The following is a 22,434-nucleotide window of genomic DNA, read 5'->3' on the forward strand; positions in this document are numbered from 1 at the left end:
TCAGTGGTGTTTTGTTACAGCAGTCCAAGCTGACTAATACACCTGCCAGCTCACCAAACATGAGTAAATTGCTTCATCTCCTTAGGTCCCAGCTTCTTCTGAACTCCGGGAGATGGATGGCTCACAAAGCCTTGGAAGCTTGAACCTCCTGCAGTTTTGTGATAACAGATGAACGGCCTCCACCTCCTTTTCTTTCCTCAGCTGCCTGCATCACATTCTGTCCTTCCCAACAGGGAATCCCGCCACAGTTGCCAATTAGCGCTCTAATCCTGTTTGTGTGTCTCCACTGCTCTGTGCCCTGAACCCCATTCATTAGAATGTCATTCATTAGGGATCAGAGATTCTGAGGACACAGAGCCCAGCATCATTAGTACTAATTGAAGCCTGGATTCCTAATGTGCTGCAGAATGCTGGCCTTTTTCCGCCCTGTCTCAGGCATCACAGCTGACAAAAGGCCCTTTTTGGGTCCAGGCGCCACAGTTCACAAAAGGCCTCGGTCTATGGATATTAGCCAGCAGAGTGTGGGGCTGTCCCTGAGGAGCCAGGGAGACAGCGGCATGGTGCCCGCACCGCGGTTTAAATTACCCTGGCCTGTCTACACAAGGCTTCTGCATTCTTCATGGGGGATGTCGACAGTGCCCCTTTGCCCCCCGAAAATTACCTGGAAGTTGGGGTTTGGGTTCGGATACGGTAGCCAGGCCGAGCGCGAGTTCTCTTGGTACTTGAAGGGCCCGGCGAAGGCCTGTGCGATGGCGCTCAGGTTGAAGATGCACACAGCTGAGGCCGCGATGCTGTTCCTGGGAGCCGAGGGAGAGAGAGGAGAAGGCAATTAGAGAGCTCAGCAGCACCTGCTGACCTCCCCTATAGAGTAGGCAGCAGCTGTGACCTGGAACAGCTTCCAGAGGTCTCAAGGCCACAGTCTCTTAAACATCCCAAAAGGACGAAGTCAGAGCGTGAAGGGGGCTCCCCTGTGGAGGAACAAACATCTTGGTATAGAAGCCAGGCTAGTTAGCATTTACCACACTTGTAATTCTGTCAGCCAGGATTAATTCACTCAGCTGCAACAGAGGCCAGAGGGATTCTGAAGAGCTATCTGCTTCACCTTTCAAATTCTGGAAGAAAAAGACTTTCTTCTCCAGCGGATGGTATCTTTCATCAGCCTGAAGCAATTCCCTTCCTGACCTATCTGGTCACTTTGCCCAGCAGCAGGGCAAGCTGTTGTGTGTGTGTGTGTGTGTGTGTGTGTGTGTGTGTATTTTAACCCAGATATTTGTCTTATTTGTCATCCTTTAAAAAAAAATCAACTCAAAGTATTTTATGAAAAGTGACTGACTCTTCATATTTTCTTTTAATTTAAAACAGATTTTAAATTCAAAGGGTCAAAGAGAAAAATCTGACATAGCACTGACCTATGAAATCCTGAAGTCGTAATTTAGAATTCAGGCTCTGAAAGTCAGTCATAAATGGGAGCCCTCAGAAGGTCAGTGCCCTCTGACTAAGTATGGAAACGGCAACATTATTTGGTTAAGTAAACTCACATTTTGAGCTCAGTTTGGGTTCTCGAAGGGGAAGTGGAGATAAAAGGAGAAAGCTTACATATAGTTTCTCTTGCTCTGAGACAATACTACATGCACTTCTCATCCATTTTTTTTTCCTGCATCAAAGGAAAAGTCAAACAAACTCCAAAACTGGAATACCTAGCTTATATTTGTTTGATTTGATAAATACTGAATAGGAGCTAGGCACTATTCCAAGGACTTTACTAATTCCCATTCATTTAATCCTCATAAGGTGAAGGAAATTCACAGGTAAGGAAAACTAGGCATAGTGAGGACAAGACCCTTCCCCAATGTCAGCCATCTACTAAATGAGGAAATCTGACTTGGACCCCAGGCTGGCTCCAAATGCCAGGATTTTCCCCAGTATGGCTCCAAATGCCAGGATTTCCAATCCCTTGCAATATCTCTGGGTGAAGTAGACAGGATTCTACTTCAGGAGGGCAGACAGTCAACACATCCTTATGGAAAGGTAGGGCCTTGAGGGTATTGAGGGCCTTCTGCATTTTCTCCAGAAGTCCAGCACCAAGGACAAGGCCCAGCATGATGCATACAGGACCCGGCGCTGGAAAGTAAAGGGGTGAACACCAGCTATGGGTTGTTCAGTTTGCTGTTTTGACTCTTCATTATCCCTAGAGAGAATGGGAGAAGTTAAAACACAAGGACAGGGAAGACACTGGCCTTTGAACATGTGAGTAGGCTTTAATAAGGAAAAGAAAACAAGTATGCTGGAATAAGAAGGGCTAGACGCAGGACATCCCATCCAGGCATGCCTTGGGCCAGGTGCAGAGGCAGGCAAAGCGGGATATTATGAATAATAACAGTATCTCCTTGAGCCCCCTGCTAAGCACTTGATAGGGATCATCTAATTTCTCACAGAGAACCTATAGATCCTGAGAAGACCCTGACTTACAGATCAAAAAACAGTAGCACAGAGAGGTTGCTTAGCCCAAGTCACAGGCTGCAGAGAAATGAGGCAGGATTTGTACCTGCTTTGCATGGGGCCCCAGGTCGCCAGACGGCTTCCAGGTAAAGGAAGAACCTAATCTTCTTCCTGCTGGCATAATGTTTCTCTGTTCACTACAACCACCAGGACTGAATGGGCTGACCTGGGCTCTGGTGTCACCCAGAGACTCCACTGGATGTCCCAGTAGTTGCCAGTGTGAACATCCTTTAATAGTGTTGTGGGAACACTTCCTCCTGTCCCCTGTGCCATCCCCCGGTGAGCACAATTGGTATAGTAGACCCCATGCCTGCCTCTCTACCCTTTCACTTGCTGTGCTCTGGGGGCAAAGGGTGAGCCTGTGTGACTCCACTGTGCTCCTCCCTCTGCCCTGCCCCCTCTTCCTAGGATGGGATTGTCTATAGGAAGTAATTATTCACTCACTTCTACAGGGTCTCCAGATCTGTGGGCAGGCGAGGGCAGGCCAGGTCTAGATCATGACCTTGAGAATGAGTAGGCTTAAAGCTGGAATCAGTATGAACAAGCTCACTTGTATGACAGACCTGCAGCCACCTGTTCCAACCTGGCTTCTATCAGCAATCAAGGTAAAAATTTAGGAGAGCAATAAAAAAAACCTACCCCCCCCCCAGCAACTTTAGTATCTGTATATCCATATCTATACATAGTAATACTTTACTACAATCTCTACACTATAAACAACTATAATGGTGAGCCACCATTTTTAGATATCTAGGAAAAAAGCCAAATCTTTAGAGACTTCCTTCAGGCCAAGCCATACTCAAGTGCTTGAGAAAACTACACAGTCATGCTAGGGACAGAAGGAGTCAGAACGGTTATCTTTTCCCCATTCCTCTAGAGCTGAGAAACCTTGATGAATGTACAGAGGCAAAGCAATATTCTAAGCCCTGAAGCTCAGCCCAGTGTTAGACAGCTTTCTAATTCATAATATCTCTGATCCTCGTTTTCTTTCCATTTGAAGCAAACATTGTCTGAGACACGAAAAGGAGGTGGAAAATATTGTGAAATTTGAGATGGGTGTATTAGAAATGCATTCCCAAGACCTAACACAAATTAGTATTCCAAGGAGAAAGGGGAGATGTGACGCTTCTATCTCTAAAAATATAGATTCTGTACATTGGGTGACTTCTGACATGATGGGAATTTGCAACACTAAACAAATAGTCCAGAATAGTCTGAAACTTATTTTTGCAACTATCTAAATTGACCATATACCATCTTGGAATGTTTCAGGCATGGTACTTTTATAACTTCTGAAATTGGTGTTTTGTTTTGTTTTGTTTTGTTTTGTTTTGTTTTGCCCAGAGCCAGGGGAATGAAGAGCTAAGTAAACCGGACTCTCCTTGTGCATAAAACTGATGTCAACTGAGCAAATGCACACTTATCTTGTGCGACCTACACTAGTTTTTAAACAAGGTTTTGGAAAGAAAATCAACTTCAGAAACTGTAGACTGATTTTTTTAAAGAAACTTATCAAAGAGAAGAAATAACCTCTGGGCTGAAGACCAGATTTACGAAAACAAATATGGCCACGGGGAGTAAAGGGTATGTGTGGAGCCATCCAAACTAGCCTTACTTTTCTAACCTCATGTCAGAAAGAAGATACTTCATGGGGGGTAAAAGCTGTTATTAAGCAAATATTAACCCCTAAGTTAAGCAGTTGAGAGACCAGGAAGAGAAGGTTAATGAGGAAATAAGCTGCAGGTAAAGTGACGTTTTAGAAATGTCACTCATGGGCAGGCATCTGATGCCCAAGAGATGAAAAAGTAAATTAAAACACTTAGGAAGCAGAGAGGACATCCTAGGGTGACCATCTGTCCTGGTTCACCCAGGAATAAGAGGTGTCCTTAGTTACAGGGCTGTCATCAATGCTAAAACCAGGATAATCTCAGGCAATTCAGGACTTTTGGTCATCCTACCTCATTTATCAGCACTTCCAACCCAACTAGATTTGGATCCTTTACTTTGGATACAAAGATTTGACTTTTGCTTAAAGTGTTAAGTCACAAGACGAGAGATTTCAAAGGTGATCCAAATCAGAACCCATAGTGTAGGATCAGCAGCACCACAGCCAATGTGTAGGAAAGTGATGCTGAGAGTCTCAATGTGATCCTTGATTCCTGGGTTTGGCATGTGCTCCTGTTGAATCTTACACAGCATATCAGCTAAGGATGGGAAATAACCTTGGGGACATGTGACAGTCCACTAGACTAAGAGTGAGGGAGATCAGAAAACTTCATAGGCTTAAGCCAGCCCAAATATTATTCATTCTAAAGTTAAGAGTATCTCCCTGTCCCACCCCCTAACAAAACATACTATAATTTTTATAAAAATATCTTAAAAGTATAATTGACATAAAATGCAGCTATGGAAAATGTGCCTTTCAAATATGAGCAAGGTTTAAGCAAGAATCATGTTATCTCAAAGATTTCAGATTCTCCAGACAACACTATTTTCATTATACACAAATGCATGACTTGCATATAGAAAAAAATATACGTATAGTACATACCAGTATTTCAAAAAGTGTCCAGAACACAATGGCAAATCAGGAAGGAGCAAATTATAATAGAATAATTTAATGTCACTATATCCTAAAGACTGACACAAACTTTCTTGATTTGGAGTATTTTTCCTAATACCAGTCTCACAAATCACGTATCTTTGTCTGAAGGTAGTTTATTGAAAAGTCCTCTTTTTTTGTCTGTTTAGCCCAGTAAAATAAGAAAGATTTTCTTTAAAGCAAATTTAAAACCTCAGAGGTCAAAGAACAAAAGACTTATTCAGAATGAGTAAGAGAGAGGGGAGAAAAATTATTTCAAGTTACATACACATTGGTGGTAAAGATGCCATAGATCAAATCCAGCTCAGGCAGGAAGAAAGTGCTCTGCAATTCGTTGTAGTAAAAGGGGACTTCCCCAGGACGGGAGCAGTTCAGGCGAGCCTTCATGAATGTGGTCCAGGTGTCTTCCAGCAGGAAGCGCCCACCAATATCATTCTTGCACACCCGGGCAGCTCTGGAGAACACTGTTTTCCCACAGTCATGCTCTACTGCATTTTCTCGGAAAAAGAAGTAGGTAAAATTTCCGATGTCATAAGATGACACAAAGTTTGGCTCTGGGAAAAAACAGAAAAGAGGGAAAACATCTCAACATTCATGTCATTCCCTTTTGGTCTTGCCTGCTCAGTACTTTATCCAAAGAGGCATGGTTTTGTTTAGATAATACCTGGTTCCTATAGGGCAATTGGGAGGCCCTGTGAGCAGCTTAATGATCTACACTGTTGGGAAACTCAGTGTCATACACAGATTCTAACTAATGGGAAGGCACTGGTATGACTGCACACTCAAGTATCCTGAGCTAAATTAGGGCTCAAGTTAATGTGACGTTAATACCATCAAACACTGGCAGCAAATATTTACAGTACATTTTAGAGCAATATGCATTACTTTTTATTTGCAAATTCTTACATAACCTTCAGAAAGAGAGGGAGAAAATAGGATTAAAAAGATGAAATGTGACTCAGAATATAGCAGTCTACAATCCTATTTGTGTGCAAGACAACAAAATTATTTGACTTAACTTATATCCATTCCTGTGACTTTGACATAAGGTATGTGCTTTTACTAGGGACTTTAAAACTGTTTTCATTGCTGGGAACAAAAATAAAGACTAAAACTGTAAGGTGGGTCTGGAATTAGCTTTAGCAATTTCTGTTACTATGGTGACCATGGAACGGTGAAAAACAACTCTGATTTTCTGATTTCTGGGTTGCTTGGTGATACATTTAGAGGAGGGAAGAGTATTGGGATGGAGACATTGCTTTGTAGTTCTCTGGTCTCACAATTAGCTTTAAAATGGGGATAAAGAAATGACAAAATTATGACAAAGCCTTTACTTAATCACCAAGCTCATTAGGAGTTTAGGAAATATACATTATCAACTGAATTTTACATAAAGCATTTGAAGTTTCAGCTTCCTAACCTCCAGTTTGAAACCAGTGATAATAGAGAGAATACATGTTGAGATACACATACTCCCTAATATTTGCTTTTAAAAATCTAATCACAAGGTTTTATTCTTCTCTATTTCTAAATGCTATTCATTCAATCAGCAAGTATCTTAATTTTATGGTGCAAACTAGGATAACTGTGGCAGTAACCTTTGGTGTCCAAAATTAATGGAAAGATACAGACAACAAGTATATTCACAAAGACACATTTTCAGGAACAATTAGTTTTTGGGGGTAATTCAGTTGGCCTTGTACTTTTCCAGATACAACTGCATTGCAATAATAACATGCTACTGGCAGGACAACTGAAATATATGTGGCTGCAAGATAAGCCATTAATGTTAAGAGTAAGACACATAAACGGAATCATCTAAGGTCTGAAATGCAGAAGTTGACTTCAGACATTGACAAAGGGTTGGCATTGACTACTCTGTTATTCTGTCCAGGAAGACTATTGTCAATTTTCAATCAATACCTATATTTGATATTTTCACAAAATGTTTTAATTTAATCCAACTTTACGTTTTAAAAATATTCTAATTTTTTAAAAAATTTTAAAAAAATATTCTAAAATTTTTAAAATATTCTAAATGGTTTATGTATGATACTTTTCCCTTCAGTACAACACACTGTTAAGTCATTGAAGTATATCAAGTAATATACTGAAGTGATTTTAATTTATAAACTGTCAAACATATTCTTAAGTCACTATTGCTTTCACCCTAAATGACTATTTAAAAAAAAAAAAAAAAAAAAAAAAATCAGAGAATGTAAGCAGCATGACTTTAATAACACGTAATAATGACGGAGCTGGATATCTTTACTCTAATAGTATGCTTTAATATCCTGGAGAGATGCTCACAAAAACAGCAGATTACACATCTGTAATTTGTGTTTTTGGAACATAAAGAAAATACTGGGGGCGGGGGTGGGGGGCAGTTAAGTTTGTGTTCACCGTAAGTCTCCAAAAAAGAATTACTTGATAAAGCAGGCCCCAAAAGCAAAAATATGGAACAATTTCAAAACCATGTGTAAAGAAAATAATCACTGGCATGTCTAATTCTAAAGAAGAGGCTAAATTATTTTGAAATGGGTCCTGCACCCTGGCTACACAAAACTAGAGTTTGGGAATTGTACAAAACAAGCAACAACAACAAAAACAGCAAGAAGAAACCCCACCTAAAATGGGGAAAACAAAGAGAGAAGGCGTAAGGGTCCAAAGGTGTCTAGCCTGGGACTTAGGTTACCAGCACACATGCAGGAGGCATGAGGCAGAGTCCACCAAGATTTATCAAATATACTCACTACTACCCACTTCTGCTATTAACTTGGGGACAAATGGCATGAAAACCACATAGTAAATAGCTCCAGTTTCTCAGAAGTCCTGAGCCAAAAAATAAGAAGATACAAAGGAAGAAAGATCTTTTATGGTTTCCAGCTGAAGGTTGAGTTTATAATAAAAATAGCTAATATCTGTAGAATGCTAATTCTTGCACCAAGATCTGTGCTTGGTGCTTTATATTCCCACTGAACTCACAAGAATCACAGAGCTAGGTGATGTGCTATTCTTCCCATTTCATAGATGAGGACACTAAAGCCCAGAGATTTAATAACTTGTCTAAATTCACATAACTAGCAATGGCAAAGGGGGATGGAAAATCCTGAATCCATTAGACCAGGGGTCACCAACCCCTAGGACATGGACCAGTACCAGTCCATGGCCTGTTAGGAGCCAGGCCACACAGCAGGAGGTGAGCAGCAGGCAAATGAGTGTTACCTCCTGAGCTCTGCCTCCCGTCAGATCAGTGACAGCATTAAACTCTCATAGGAGCGGGAACCCTGCTGTGAACTGTGCATGTGAGGGATCTAAGTTGTACACGTCTTATGAGAATCTAATGCCTGATGATCTGAGGCAGAACAGTTTCATCCCTAAACCATCCCCTCTATCCACCCCCAGTTGATGGAAAACTTATCTTCCACGAAACTGGTTCTTGGTGCCAAAAAGTTTAGGGACCACTGCATTACACTATACTGAAAAAAAATAAACAGTGGTTGCAAAAAGAAAACAGTCAATTAAATGCTAGCAATATTCAACAGGATTTGACTTTCTGCTTTAGAAAAACAATGGTAAGCTCTTGGCTGGACGGTCATCTTTCCACGGCGAGTGGTAAGCAGGTTTACTTAGGAACAGTCTGAGGGGGGTTTCAGAACCAACTAGAGAGACAATAAATGATGAGATGAAACTTTAAACCACAGCTACCACGGATGTCAGGAATGACACAGAAAGAAGAAAAAGTGGGAGGAAGAAGAAACAATTTAAGGACTTACTAAACAAGACCATTGTCGGAAAGTGTTTGAGCCAACTCCAGACGGTGTTTCAAGGAGGGCCCACCATAGCCTCAGAGAGCCAGTAAATGACTCTCGGGGGGTCATTCCATACCCTGTGTCTGTTCCAGCAAACCACATCTGCTTTTGCAGATAAGGAGAAAACTGAGTAATGGTAGGCAGATTGATGCACAGTTTCCTCTTTCCACAGAGAGCCTCCACCATGTCTCCAAACTACCCTGAACCAATGTTATAAGATCACAACGTGCATTTTAGATAGAAATGCTCAAATACAGGTTTTCCTTTTGGTTTGCAAAAACAAGAGAAGAATTTGTATTCCGAGTGTAGTGAGTGCTGTTTGCTAATTCACCATGCAGTGCAGGTCGCGCTGGTCAGAGACTGAGACTGCATTTGGTAACACATCCTGCGGCCCTACACTGATCCTTCAGGATGAGGGTGGACCCCTGACTGTGTGACCTGCCATTAACTAGGGAAACGCAGTTTTTTGAAGAGTAGAGTCTCTTGAAATTCGGCTAGCATCCTGTTCCTTTTTCAAAGACAGTAAAAAAGTGGGAATAATTGTAAAACAGTCAAATAGCTCTTATATTTATTGATACAAATTTGGAAGTAGGTGATGTTAGAGTCTTGCCAGGCAGGATGATAAGATGAATTTTGTTTTCCTTCCGTTATTTAAGTTCTGTCTTTTCTCAAAATGCAATTCACCACAAACTAGTATCTGTCACTCCTGAGTGAGCTGAACAAGTCAGAAGGAAAATCAGGCCTTTTCTTCTTGTGTACAATGGATAGGAGTGCATGAAAGAGAGATCTCAGGTGTGCTGCTGACTACATCACAGGAAAAACAGGCATGTCAGCCGCTATGTAAATACACACATGGAGAAACTCTCTTTTCTAATGTTTGTAAAACATACTGAGTTGTGTATTACAGTGTTGTACAAAATATATCATGTTAATAAGAATTATTCTTCATGATATAAGAACTTTTATTTTGCATGTTTTCTTACATAATAGTGACCATACAGATAGGACTAGGAGAAGTGACTCACCATATATGTAATTACAAGTGATGCGAAGAAAAGCATCAAAAATTTTGAGATTTTGATCACACAAAACCAAATACCGAGCATCCAAATGAAGCCTCCCATTCTATATTCTTTCTATTCCAACATCTAAAGCATCAATATGGGGGTATACCATATTCAAATGGCTCGATCTGAACATTGATATAAAAATATTTGTCTACAATGGGAGTGAATATTAAAGGCACAAAGGAATCCCTACTCTACAAAAATCTTACTAGAATCAAAATCTATTATAAATTATTTTGCAGTCAAAAGTCGCCTTGTGACACAGTTGCCAAAGTCAGGCTGGAAAAAGCCTGTACCCGATGCCTGTGGCTCTGCCCTGGTTGGACCATTGACATCTGATATTTTCTGTTGTTGCATCTGACAATCAGACCTAGTTTGCAAAGCTGTAAAAATTAAACGGGCTGATGCATAGTAGGATGCCAATAAATGGTGGCTATTATTATTTTGGCATTGTGCACGGGCATTTTCCAGCCTGACTTTGGCAAGTATCACACAGAGTGGCTTTTGACTGCAAAATAATAGTCACCATTTACTTACCCTCAATGTCCCTTGCAATAATTTCTATTGAACAGAACTTCACATAATGATAATGAATGATCAAGTATATATATATAATATATATATAATACATATATATATAGCTTAAAGGTGATCAGAGTTTTAGGATTATAAATAAGCCATGCTGAATTTTGTTTGTTTGCTTGTTTTGAGACAGAGTTTCACTCTTGTTGCCCAGGCTGGAGTGCAATGGTGTGATCTCAGTTCACTGCAAACTCCGCCTCCTGGGTTCAAGAGATTCTCCTGCCTCAGCTTTCTGAGTAGCTGGCATTTCAGGTTTTTGCCACCACACCCGGCTAATTTTGTATTTTTAGTAGAGACAGGGTTTCTCTATATTGGTTAGACTGGTCTTGAACTCCCAACCTCAGGTGATCTGCCCACTTCAGCCTCCCAAAGTGCTGGGATTATAGGCGTGAGCCACGGCGCCTGGCCTACCATGCTGAGTTTTTAAACAGCAAGCTATTTCACAAAAATAAGATGATTTAATGGAAACAATATTCAGAGGTGACACACAGCCAGCAGTTTTCTGTTCCTAAGTTGTTAGTATCAGTCGCTACAAAATGCCTTCCACAAGCATTCCCAGATTTTAGACCCTCTCTTTCTTGGGTACACTGTTTCCATTGTCATAGTTGATGGAGATAAAACTGCTGTAGAAGCTTCCAGGGCAAATATATTTTTATCTAGGTATTCATTAAAATTAAAAGCTGATAACTTAAAATTAAATGAAATTAAACAGAGGTTAAAAGCTATTGGTAGGCTAAAGTTCTTTTCCTGAGGTTTGTACTAAAAGACAGATGATGATTGATAGATAGAAAGATAGATTTCAATAGATGGATGCACACGTTTGTGTCTGTGTATATGTGTGTATCACATATGTGAGTATAGAGATATATGTATAGATGGCTCAATACCTCCACCTACTGGCTGTGGGAACTTAGTCACATTATTTACCAGTATATTTTGTCTGTTTTCTGTTTTTGAATAACAATAACAACATCCAACATGCAGAATCAAAAGCACTTGGCTGGTAATTATTAAAATACAGACCTCTATTTATTGAAAATAACTCCATAAATTAATATAAACACACATGAGAGTCAATATCATCAGTATTTAATTAATAAGATAACTCACTGAGTATGCATTCTGTATATCAAATTAAGGTCTACACTTATTCCATCAAGACTGAAATCAAACACGGTGGCAGAGCCAGCCAGAGTACTGTTCCAGGCACTTCCTCACCGCCCCAAGGGGCCGTCCTGGCCACGGGGTGCTCCTTAGTAAACTGATAGACACAGCCCCCGTGCCCTCAAGAGCAGTGTGAGGAGACAAACAAGACAGATCAACACGTGCTTACAGTGAGGACAAGGGTACAGAGGGCCAGGGCGGGCCGGAGAAACAGAGGATCAGAAAGGAGAGAAAAGGGAAAGGGCAGGGGTGAGGCTGAGAAGGGGCCACCCAGACAAAGACGAGGATGGGGGAAGAGAACATCCTGCCAGAAAGAGCGGCCTGGGAGAAGACCATAAGCATGGCAAGGAATGAAATGAAGCCACAGTCAGGATCAAAGGGATCAACAGGACAGGAGGTGGAAAGTCAGGCAAGGCCAGGAGCCCATAACAAGCAGTGTGGATTTCAACTGCCATTGGAGAGACACCAAAGAGTTTTAAAGAAAAGCTTATCATTCCGTTTCCTGGGTGTGTGGTGTGGGATGGGGTGGGGAGTTGGAGCCAAGCACATCCTTGGTAACTATTTACACAGCAGTCAGGGCCTTGCATCCCCAGGTGTGTCACTCATTGAGCCCCTTGACAGAAAAAAGTTATTGCTAAGACCCTTGCAGTAGGACTGGAAAGACCGTTCCAGCACGTTTGATTCCTTCCTTCTTCCTGGGGAATACGACCCATTGAAAATGCATTACTTTCCTGAATTTGCTTATTGAAATAGGAACCACTTGTACCATGGCGACACGGGCTGGCTTCCCCTAAACGAGAAGTACCACTTCTGTACACCGCCCTACAAGTCCAAAACTCACACCTACAATTCTCCATATCTTTGGGTCTATAGGAGTTTCATTAACTGAATATTTGTCTAAATATTCTAGCTTAAAGTGACAGACTTCGGTGTCTACTCTGCTCTTATTCCATTCCAAGCACGTAGCCCTCTCTTATAAAATTCTGCCAAATCACACATTCCTATTAGTGATACATAATTTCAGGAATATTTCTGAAAATTGTCAAAACACAACATTTCTATTTGCCATGTCCATTTTTTCTGATGCTATTTTAAATTTACAGGTTCACTTCTTGGAAGAATTAATCATTTTATCTGCAAGATCAAATTCATACGTATGAGTTTTTTCATTGGAATGTTAAATTTAAAAATCTGGTAAATATTTTAACGCCTAAAAACTATGTTAAAAGACTGAAAGGAAACCATGTAAGATTTTACTGAAAGAAGACATTGAGCTCCAACGTTATTCAGTTTTTATCATACTTCTTCCCAATGAGCTACTGCAGAATAAGGAAACGTGCATGACGGCTCTGGCTTTGTCTCCTGAGTTGATCTGAGCTGGGGCAAAAGGAGGACCAAGACACAGGGAGCCGACTTCCCAATATGTGGCAGTGAGTGAACAAATGTCAGAGGCCCTTGACTGGGGTAAATAAAAAGTTCAATAGAATAATATAGAGACAAATTTATAGAAACACATAAAGCTGGGCATTTTACAAACAAGATGACAAGATGATTTATGCTAGAAACTGGGATGCTTTGAAGAAGGAAAGGAGGCAACATTAGTCATCAGGCAAGGACATCAAGAGGGATTCGAGACCGTCACTAGGAACCTGCCAGAATCTCTAGACAATGAACATTGAGCCATTTCCCAACTGTTTTATCTGTTCTAGCACATGTCTGCATGATATCTTCTCTACACGGAGGCATCCATTCTTGTAGTGGATTTATTTTTTATGAGGTTTCCCTGACTCACGTATACACAGTGCACGCAAGTATCCTCATAATGTGGTGGTAGGAGAAGGAAAGATGCATTCATCCCTTTTCGTGCGGAATGTGCACATTAAAATTCAAAAGTAGTAAAAGACCTTTGGCAAGTGTATTGACAAGTGTATTGGCAAGTGTAGAAGCTTCTTCACATGATTGGAGAGGACCTGTGGCTCCCCAGCTTTTAGGCCCTCTGTGCTTGATGTACAGGATGGAGCGATACGGTGTTTTCAGAGCACCATAAGAACTGACTCCTTATGTCACTTAACCACACTTTTGTACCCATAAAGGTCTGCATTAAATTATCACACAGGCTCTTCTACTTTGGGTTTAATATCCCCAGTTTATTGCATCATGCATGCAAGTCTATAACAATCAAGAAAAGGCTCTCAACCTTTTCCAGAGTCCACATACCCCTCTTCCACGGCCGCTCATGCATGAAAATGTGGGCATTGGGAGAGAGAGATGGAGGCCATTTGTAACGTTGGTATTTCCTAAAATGCCAACTAAACAAAAGGAAGGTCAGCAGCTTGTAAAGAAGGAAGGAGGCAAGCTCTGGAGTGGATCTGTTTTCAAGCTCTAGCTCAGGTATGCATCAGGTATGGCCTGTGTTCAGGGGGCAAGTCCCTCTGAGCCCCATGGTGCTCATCTGTAGAAGGAGGATAATGCAATCTCCCTTAAGAGATTATAAGAAGGATGGCAGATGACATGGGTTTGGAGCCTCCCATCTACCTGGCATATTATAAATAGCCATTGTGACTCTTCCTTGTGGGTGGTGTAATAACTACAAGTAACAGATACTCTAATAAGTACATGGACAGGCAGGTGATATGCATGGAGGCCATTGATTTAAAACGATTTCTGACCTACAAAGATAATAGGATTAGATTCACAGCACGATGTCCGAACTGCAGCCATCCCACAAGGCATAGGCAACTGGCAATGCCTGCTGACAGGCTCGATCAGGCCTGAATATTAGAAGAGGGCGTCTCATTGTGCTATGTCACATGTCACACACCTTTGCTCAACATACTTTCCATCCATGTTGTCTCATCCTCACCCTAGCAAGTTTAAACTTGAATGAGATATCAGCCTTGCACTTGTAATGCTGAAAAGAACTTATTTTTCACAAGCGCATTCTTTTTAAGCATCTCCCCAGGTGCTTATTTGGAAAAAAAACAAAAACAAAAAAAAACACTAGGCTGCTGACTATGTAGTCTTGATTCTATTCTGGCTTTACAGAGCTTCTTCTTTTTCTTTAGAAATATTTGCATTTTGGTACCCACATTCACTTCATTCTCAATCCCCATTTGTCTTTGTTTTGCTTGTTCTCTGACCTCTAATTCCATTTTTTAATTTCCAGCTGTAGCGAATCTTGTCAGTCGAGAGAGCACCTCCTACAGACCAGTCACAGCTCCAGGTACTATGCTGTGTGTATCCTACCAAACAGGCTCTCACTGTCCCCAGGGTGGAGATCAACAAAGTCACGCCAGCCTGGCTGTGCTCAGGCTGTTTGGAGTCAGCACCTGGTCCCAAGGAGAAGCATTGAGCTCCCCAAAGCACCTCTCTTCAGGACAAGCAGAAACAATTTCTCCCTGACTTAGGTAAGCATGGAGGAGATTTTCATCCTCCAAGTAAGTTATCATTAATCATTAGAAGGTTAATAATTGCATTTTAAAGACCTCAAGAGTCTACTTAATGCTTGAGTAACACCATCAATGTATTTCAAACCAACAGAATTTAACATTGTTGCCAAAAGAGTTTTCTCAACTAGAACTATAATAGCTCATAAAAAATGATACAGTTGAAAAGAGAATGCTTGTGGATTTCAAGTGAGTTCACCTCCATATGAAATCCTGGCCAAAATCTCAGAGACTGCAGGACACTGTGGAGTTCCCTGGGAGAACCCAGTGGGACAAGTGCACATTTCCACTAGAGAAGGAAAGCCAGCAGATCTTGAGTGTTAATAAGTCTACGTGGCTTAGATGTTCATGCTGAGTTATTAAGGCTCATTTCGGAGTTAGTTTTTCCAAGTTCCTACTGAAGTTTTTCCTCTGTGTGCAAGCACATAGTTCCTTCAGAACTCATAAACTCAATTTGCACAATATTAATTTGGAAATGTATTTTCACATTTTCATGGGTTTATTGTTTCCCCAACTTGACTGCCAGTTTCTTGAAGGCCAGTTTTATTGCTTCTCTATTTTAAGCATCGACCATTAAACATTTATTATCCTGCCTTACAGTAATCATTTCATACAGTTATTAACGATTAATATTTTAATGCATTAAAGCCGTTAAGGTATTTCTCTAAACACATAAATTTGTTTTAAGAGCGACTTTGGCACAGGGGAAAATATGACTTTGAAACATATTCATTACCAAATATGTAACTTAATGTTCCAGATTCATCCAGAATGTTATCCAATTGATTGTACTGCCTTTGAGAAATGACAATAAATAATGGCTGAAAACAGGGGTCCAAGTGAGATGGGGGCTCAAAGGGAAGATGTTATACATTTTTGGACCTGGTTCAATTTCAAATACGCATATCTGTGTTTTTGTTGCTGTTTAATTCTAAAGTATAATAGAACATTCTCCCATGTTTAACATTATTCATATTTCTGCTATTTGTGAAGTGTGCTAATCTCTTACGCATTCAATAAATATGGATTAATCCTGATCTATGTTTCAGACACTGAATAAGATGCTAGCACACACAGAGACTTCCACAGAGCTCCTGCCCTTAAGGAACTCATAAAATAGTGGGGGTAACAAAGAAGTCAAACATCTACCCATTGTCTTCGTCCATTCCAGCTGCTGTAACAAAAATACCACAAACTGGGCCGCCTATAAACAACAAACATTTCTTTCTCACAGTTCTGGAGGCTGGAAAGTCTATGATCAAGGCACCAGCAGACATGGTGTCTGGCAAGGGTTTGCTTTCTGGTTCCTAGCTGGCACCTTCTCATTGTGTCCTCACAAGGTGGGAGGAACGAGGGAGCTCTCCGGGGTCTTGTTTACTCGGGCACCAATCCCATTCATAAGGACTCCACCTTTATGACCCAATCAGCTCTCAAATGCCTCACCTTCTAATACCATCACCTTGTAGGTTCGATTTCAGCCTACTACTTTTGGAAGGACATAAACGTTCAGACCATAGCACCATTTAACTCATTAATTAGAAAAATAGCCATTGAGTGCTTACTTTAATGCCAGCACTGTTGTAAGCATGTGGGACCCAGGAGTAAGAGAAAGACATAAACCCTAGTCATCGGGAACTTTCACTGTAGTGGCGGGAGGAGACAACATTATAGTGGAGGCTAAAACTGAACATGGTAAGAAGAGCCAAGAGGGCTAGATAGGAGGGAGCTGTGATCTGAAATAAGGTAGTGAGGCACGGGTTCCATTAAGAAGATGGCATTTGAGCAAAGACTCAAGAAAGATGGGACAGTTGGCCAGATGGGTTTTCTTGGAGAAGAGCTTTCCAGGCAGAACAGGGGCCAGCAAACTCTAGCCCATGGGCCAAATCCTACCTGCTGCCCATTTTGTGAATAAAGTTTTATTAGCACCCAGTCACACTCATGCATCCATAGACTGTGCAGACTTTCATAATACGATGGCAACATTGAAAAGATGCAACAGTGGCCATGTGGACTGTAAAGTCTAAAATATTTATTCACTGGCCCTTTATAGAAAAGTTTGCTGAGCCCTGAAAGGCAAGGAAGAACCAGAGGCACTGTGTGGTATTTCAGAGGCTAAAGCCAAGGGAGCACATAGATGAGAACGGGAAGGGAACAGGAGGGCCATGGCAGCACTCTGGCTTTCTCTGCAGGTAAAATGGGGGCTCTCATAATGTTGGGGCAAGAGACTAACCAAGAGCTCTGGTAGTATGGGAGAAAGTGCAATCTTGAACAGTGTGAGAAAGGGATGGAACAGATCCACCAGAGACTGGGGAAAATGGAAATTTAAACTAAACTAACTAGGAACCAGAATTAGCCAGGAGGCAAAAATCAAGGGAAGTGAGGACAAAATAATCACAAACTGCAAAGCAACATGGTAAGGAAGGCAGAATGCTCCCAGGAAACTGCACATGGCTCCTGAAAGGACACCAAGCATGCATGCAAGAAAAATAGCAGGAGCCAGGGCTGTAAAAACAGGCAGAGCCAGATCATAGCAGCCAGGCAAGAGGAAACAGGCAGAACCCACAAAGGCTTCCAGAGCTCCGGCCAGGCCTGCTGGCCTTCTCCAATCCAGCTTGTGCTGACTGCTGGCAGCACCTCCCACCATCTGGGAGCCCCTGCACAGGTGCAGAGGATCGGGGGCAGGGAGTGTGTATTCATCAGTATATAAAGAATAATGCTGGTGGTGTCATAAGAATTTGTATCTGGAACTGCAAGATACAACGGACTTAGCTTGCTAAAGGCAGGTTTTTAGAACCATACCAGATATTTATGATGGGTTTCTGCAAGATGTGGTGGAAAGGTTAGAAGTCTGGTAGGTCCTTACTCAGGGATCTCTGTATCATGGCCAGATGTCACCATGGAAAAGCCAGTACCGTCATTTGCCTGAAGATTAGTTCTGGAGCTCTGGGTCCTGGGGTTGCAAAAGGCCGTAGCCTGTCATGTTCTGCCCACATGTTCTGATGATGCATGCTTTGTGCCTCTGTGCTCATCTTAGGCTAGATTATGAGAGCACTCATTTCTGCCATTCTTCCCTGTAGTCTTTTGAGATAGTAATTCAGATGTAGAATAAGCAACACAAGATCAAGCTCACTGTTGAGCTCAAGCATCAGCAATGCTTAAGAGTTTTAGCATTGTTCAACTCAATAATGAATCTTGACTTGCTGGGTCTTGCATTCTTGAGTCTTACAGAGGAGAGAAGCACCCCTTCCCCAGAGACATAGGGGCAGGGAGGGATGCACAGTGGACAAAGCAGCAGTTTAAGTGAATGCATTGTCCACAGCAGTACTCTAGAGAGAGGAAGAAAGAAACACAAGTAAAACGGCCCTCTGCCTTGGGCAAAGCAGACAGGAGATTGCCATCCCTACCTGAGGATTTATGATTCTCGTGGGAAACAAGAAGACAACTCCATCTGCTAAGAATGGGAAAGAAATGGCTGAGATGGGAAGCCTGAGAAGTAAACAGATTTACCAGCAGTAGAAAAAAGCATTAAGATTGTCAGCAGAAAGTAAGATGTTGTGACTTCAGACTTCAACAGTTGAGCACTTCTTCCTTCAGACAGTGTTATAGTTTAACTGTACCCATCCCCCAACCAAGAAATATGTTGACGTCCCAACCCCCAATTTTCATGAATGTGACCTTATCTGGAAACATGGTCTCTGCAGATATAATAAACTTCAGATATTCCAACATAACTGGTATCCTTATAAGGAAAGGAGAATTTAGACAGAGGCACAGGAAGACAGCCATGTGAAGATGGAGGCTGACATAGGAGTGAAACCATCATAAGCCAAGGAGTGTCTGGGGCTACCAGAGCTAGAGGACATAACCATGGTTCTCCCCTCAAGGATTTGCAGAGTGCATGGCCACGCTGGCACCTTGATTTTGCACCTTTGGCCTTCAGCACTTTAAGACAATACATTTCTGGTAGTTTCTGATGGTTATTTTTATTTCTGTGGGGTCAGTGGTAACATTTTCTTCTTCATTTCTAATTGTGTTTATTTGGATCTTCTCTCTTTTCTTCTTTATTAGTGTAGCTAGTGGCCTATCTTATTATTATTATTTTTTTTTCAGAAAACCAACTCCAGGATTCACTAATCTTTTGAATGAGTTTTCATGTCTTCATTTCTTTCAGTTCAGCTCTGATTTTGATTATTGTCCAGATGAACACTGTGGGGCTCAGAGAGATTTGCCCTTTAAACACAGGCCATATATGATGCATACCTGAGCTAGGACTTCGGGCTTGATTAGGTCCTGTTTCTTCTAGCTTTGGGGTTGATTTGTTCCTGTTTCTCTAATTCTTTCCTTTGTGATGTTAGCCTATTAATTTGACATCTAACTTTTTGATGTGAACATTTAGTGCTATGAATTGCCCTCTTAACACTCCCTTAGCTGTGTCCCACAAATTCTGGTATGTTGTATCTTTGTTCTCATTAGTTTCAATGAACTTCTTGATTTCTGCCTTAATTTCATTGTTTACACAAAAGTCACGCAGGAGCATGTCATTCGATTTCCATGTAGTTACATGGTTTTTGGAGTGATTTTCTTAGTCTTGACTTTTATTTCTATTGCACTGTGACATGAAAGTGTGCTTGGTATGATTTTGGTTCTTTTGTAGCTTCTGATGATTGTTTTATGTCTAATTATGTGGTCAATTTTAAAGTATGTAGCATGTGACAATGAGAAGAATGTATGTCCTGTAGTTTTTTGGTGGAGAGTTCTGTAAACGTATATCAGATTCATTTGGCTCAATTTTGAATTCAGGTCCTGAGTATCTTTGTTAATTTTGTGCCTTGATGATCTGTCTAATATTGTCAGTAGAGTGTTAAAGTCTCACATTATTATCGTGTGAGTCTAAGACTAATTGAAGGTCTCTAAAAACTCTGAAAACGTATGAATCTGGGTGCTCCTGTGTTGGGTGCATATATATTTAGGATTGTTAGGTCTTCCTGTTGAACTGAATCCTTTACCCTTCTTTGCCTTTTTGATCTTTGTTGGTTTGAAGTCAGTTTTGTCTGAAATTAAAATGGCAAACCCTGCTTTTTTCTCTTTTCCATTTGCTTGGTAGATTTCTTTTCCAACCCTTTATTTTGAGCCTATGGCTGTCATTTCATGTGAGACAGGTCTCTTGAAGACAGCATACTGTCGAGTCCTCCCTCTTTATCCACCTCGCCACTCTGTGCCTTTTAAGTGCAGCATTTAACCTGTTTACATACAAGATTAGTACTGATGTGCATGGATTTGATCCTGTCATTATGTTGTTAGCTGGTCATTATGTTGTTAGCTGGTTATGATGTTGGCTTGCTTGTGTGGTTGCTTTATGGTGACACTGGTCTGTGTGTTTCAGGGTGGTTTTGTATTAGCTGGTAGCAGTCTTTCCTTTCTATATTTAGTGCTCCTTTCAAGATTTCTTGCAAGGCAGGTTTGGTGGTAACAAACTCACTAAACATTTGCTTATCTGAAGAGAATCTTATTTCTCCTTCACTTTGGAAGCTTAGTCTAGCTGGATATGAATTTCTTGGTTGAATACTTTTTTTAAAAATTTAAAAATGCTGAATATAGGCCCCTGTCTTTTCTCTCCAGCTGCCTTTAACATTCCTTCTTTCATTTCAACCATGGAAAATCTGATGACTGTGTGTCTTGGGGATGATCTTCCTGTGTAGAATCTTGCAGGCATTCTCTGTATTTCCTAAATTTGACTGTTGGCCTCTCTAGCAAAATTGGGGAAGTTTTCATGGATGATATTTGAAATATGTTTTCCAATCTATTTGCTTTCTTCCCCTCCCTTTCAGGGGTGCCAAGGATTCATAGATTTGGCTTCTTTACATAATTGCATACTTCTCAGAGGTTTTGTTCATTCCTTTTATTCTTTTTTCTTTGACTGTCTTATTTCAGAGAACCAGTCTTCAAGCTCTGATATTCTTTCCTCAGCTTGGTTTATTCTGCTGTTAATACTTGTGATTGCCCTGTAAAATTCTTGTATTGGGTTATTCAGCTCGTCAGAACTGTGAATTTCTTTTTTTATATCGGCTATTCCTTCCTTCAGCTTCTGTATCACTTTATTGTGATTCATATTTTCCTTGGATTGCGTTTTGCTCTCCTTCTAAATCTCTGACTTCATCCCTATCCATATTCTCACTTATAAATGAGAGCTTAATGAGGAGAACTTATAACACAAAGAAGAAAACAACAGACGCTGGGGTCTACTTGAGGGTGGAGGGTGGGAGGAGGGAGAAGAGAAGAAAATATAACTATTGGGTACTGGACTTAACTCCTGGGTAATGAAATAATCTGTACAACAAACCCCCATGACATGCGTTTACCTTTGTAACAAACCTTCACATATCCCCCTGAACCTAAAAGTTAAAAATTAAATATTTTTTTTTTGAAGAGAGAATAAATGTCTATTGCTTTGAACTACCCTGTTTGCAGTACTTTGCTTTGGCAACCTAGGAAACAAGCACGGGCACTGTTCAAAATGTCACTGTAGGTATGGCTTGATGAAACAGAATTCACTGGTGGCTGTCTGCTGGCTGGCTCGAAGTTTGGGCCGAAGGGTGCCCAGTATATGTGCATGCAGTAAAAGTTAGTGACAGTTCTACTGGGTGTTTCATCAGTTTGCCCAATATATGTTAACTAGTAGAATTATGCAAAGGGACTACCTAAATGCATAAGTAAATTGTACTGTACACAATTTAATCATAGTTCATCTGAATGCAAAAATTTTGCTGACTCAGGTTAGCAGGTGTTATACCTTCCCAACTTCTCCTGCTGAGACAATTTTCTTTCCTCAACACAAAAAGGTTGCAAAACCTGAAAAGCATGCAAAACAAAGAAGGGAGATTTGTTCATTATTATATGTAAGCAGCTGCTAGCTGAGTGGTGGTCTTCCAGAGGATTCAAGTCCTGCTAAAGTTCTGGAAGTCCCAAGACTAGATGGTGATGGATATGTCTTGAATGTGCCAGTAAAGAGGAGGAAAGAGGAGGTTGAAAGGTGTCAGTAATTCAGGAACCACAGGCCCAAATAATCACTCATTTATTCAGTCAACAAACATGTATTAACTCCCTACTACATCTTAGATATTGCATTGGACTTTGGGGAGTTCATAATAGCTCCCCTTATTTGTGGAGTACTGACTATGTGCTGACGCTAATACTCATCATCTTTGTTGTCTCACTTTATTCTCAAAATGTCCAGGTCAGGTAGTCAGCCATCTGCAATATAC

The 22,434-nt window shown here is 41.0% G+C and overlaps 1 protein-coding gene across 1 annotated transcript in view; it reads right to left on the bottom strand.

Moving 5' to 3' along the window:
- SEMA5A (sema domain, seven thrombospondin repeats (type 1 and type 1-like), transmembrane domain (TM) and short cytoplasmic domain, (semaphorin) 5A) overlaps positions 1-22,434 on the bottom strand; it is a 372,837-nt gene that overhangs the window by 175,803 nt on the left and 174,600 nt on the right. The window contains exons 8-9 of the mRNA XM_011978059.1: positions 5,370-5,655; positions 662-797 (exon numbers count right to left, since the gene is read on the bottom strand). Of these exons, the coding sequence (XP_011833449.1) occupies positions 662-797; positions 5,370-5,655 (422 nt within the window). The remainder of the gene's footprint in view (positions 1-661; positions 798-5,369; positions 5,656-22,434) is intronic.

The sequence above is a fragment of the Mandrillus leucophaeus genome, unplaced genomic scaffold, assembly GCF_000951045.1.
Source record: "Mandrillus leucophaeus isolate KB7577 unplaced genomic scaffold, Mleu.le_1.0 Scaffold188, whole genome shotgun sequence".
Lineage (NCBI taxonomy): Eukaryota > Metazoa > Chordata > Mammalia > Primates > Cercopithecidae > Mandrillus > Mandrillus leucophaeus.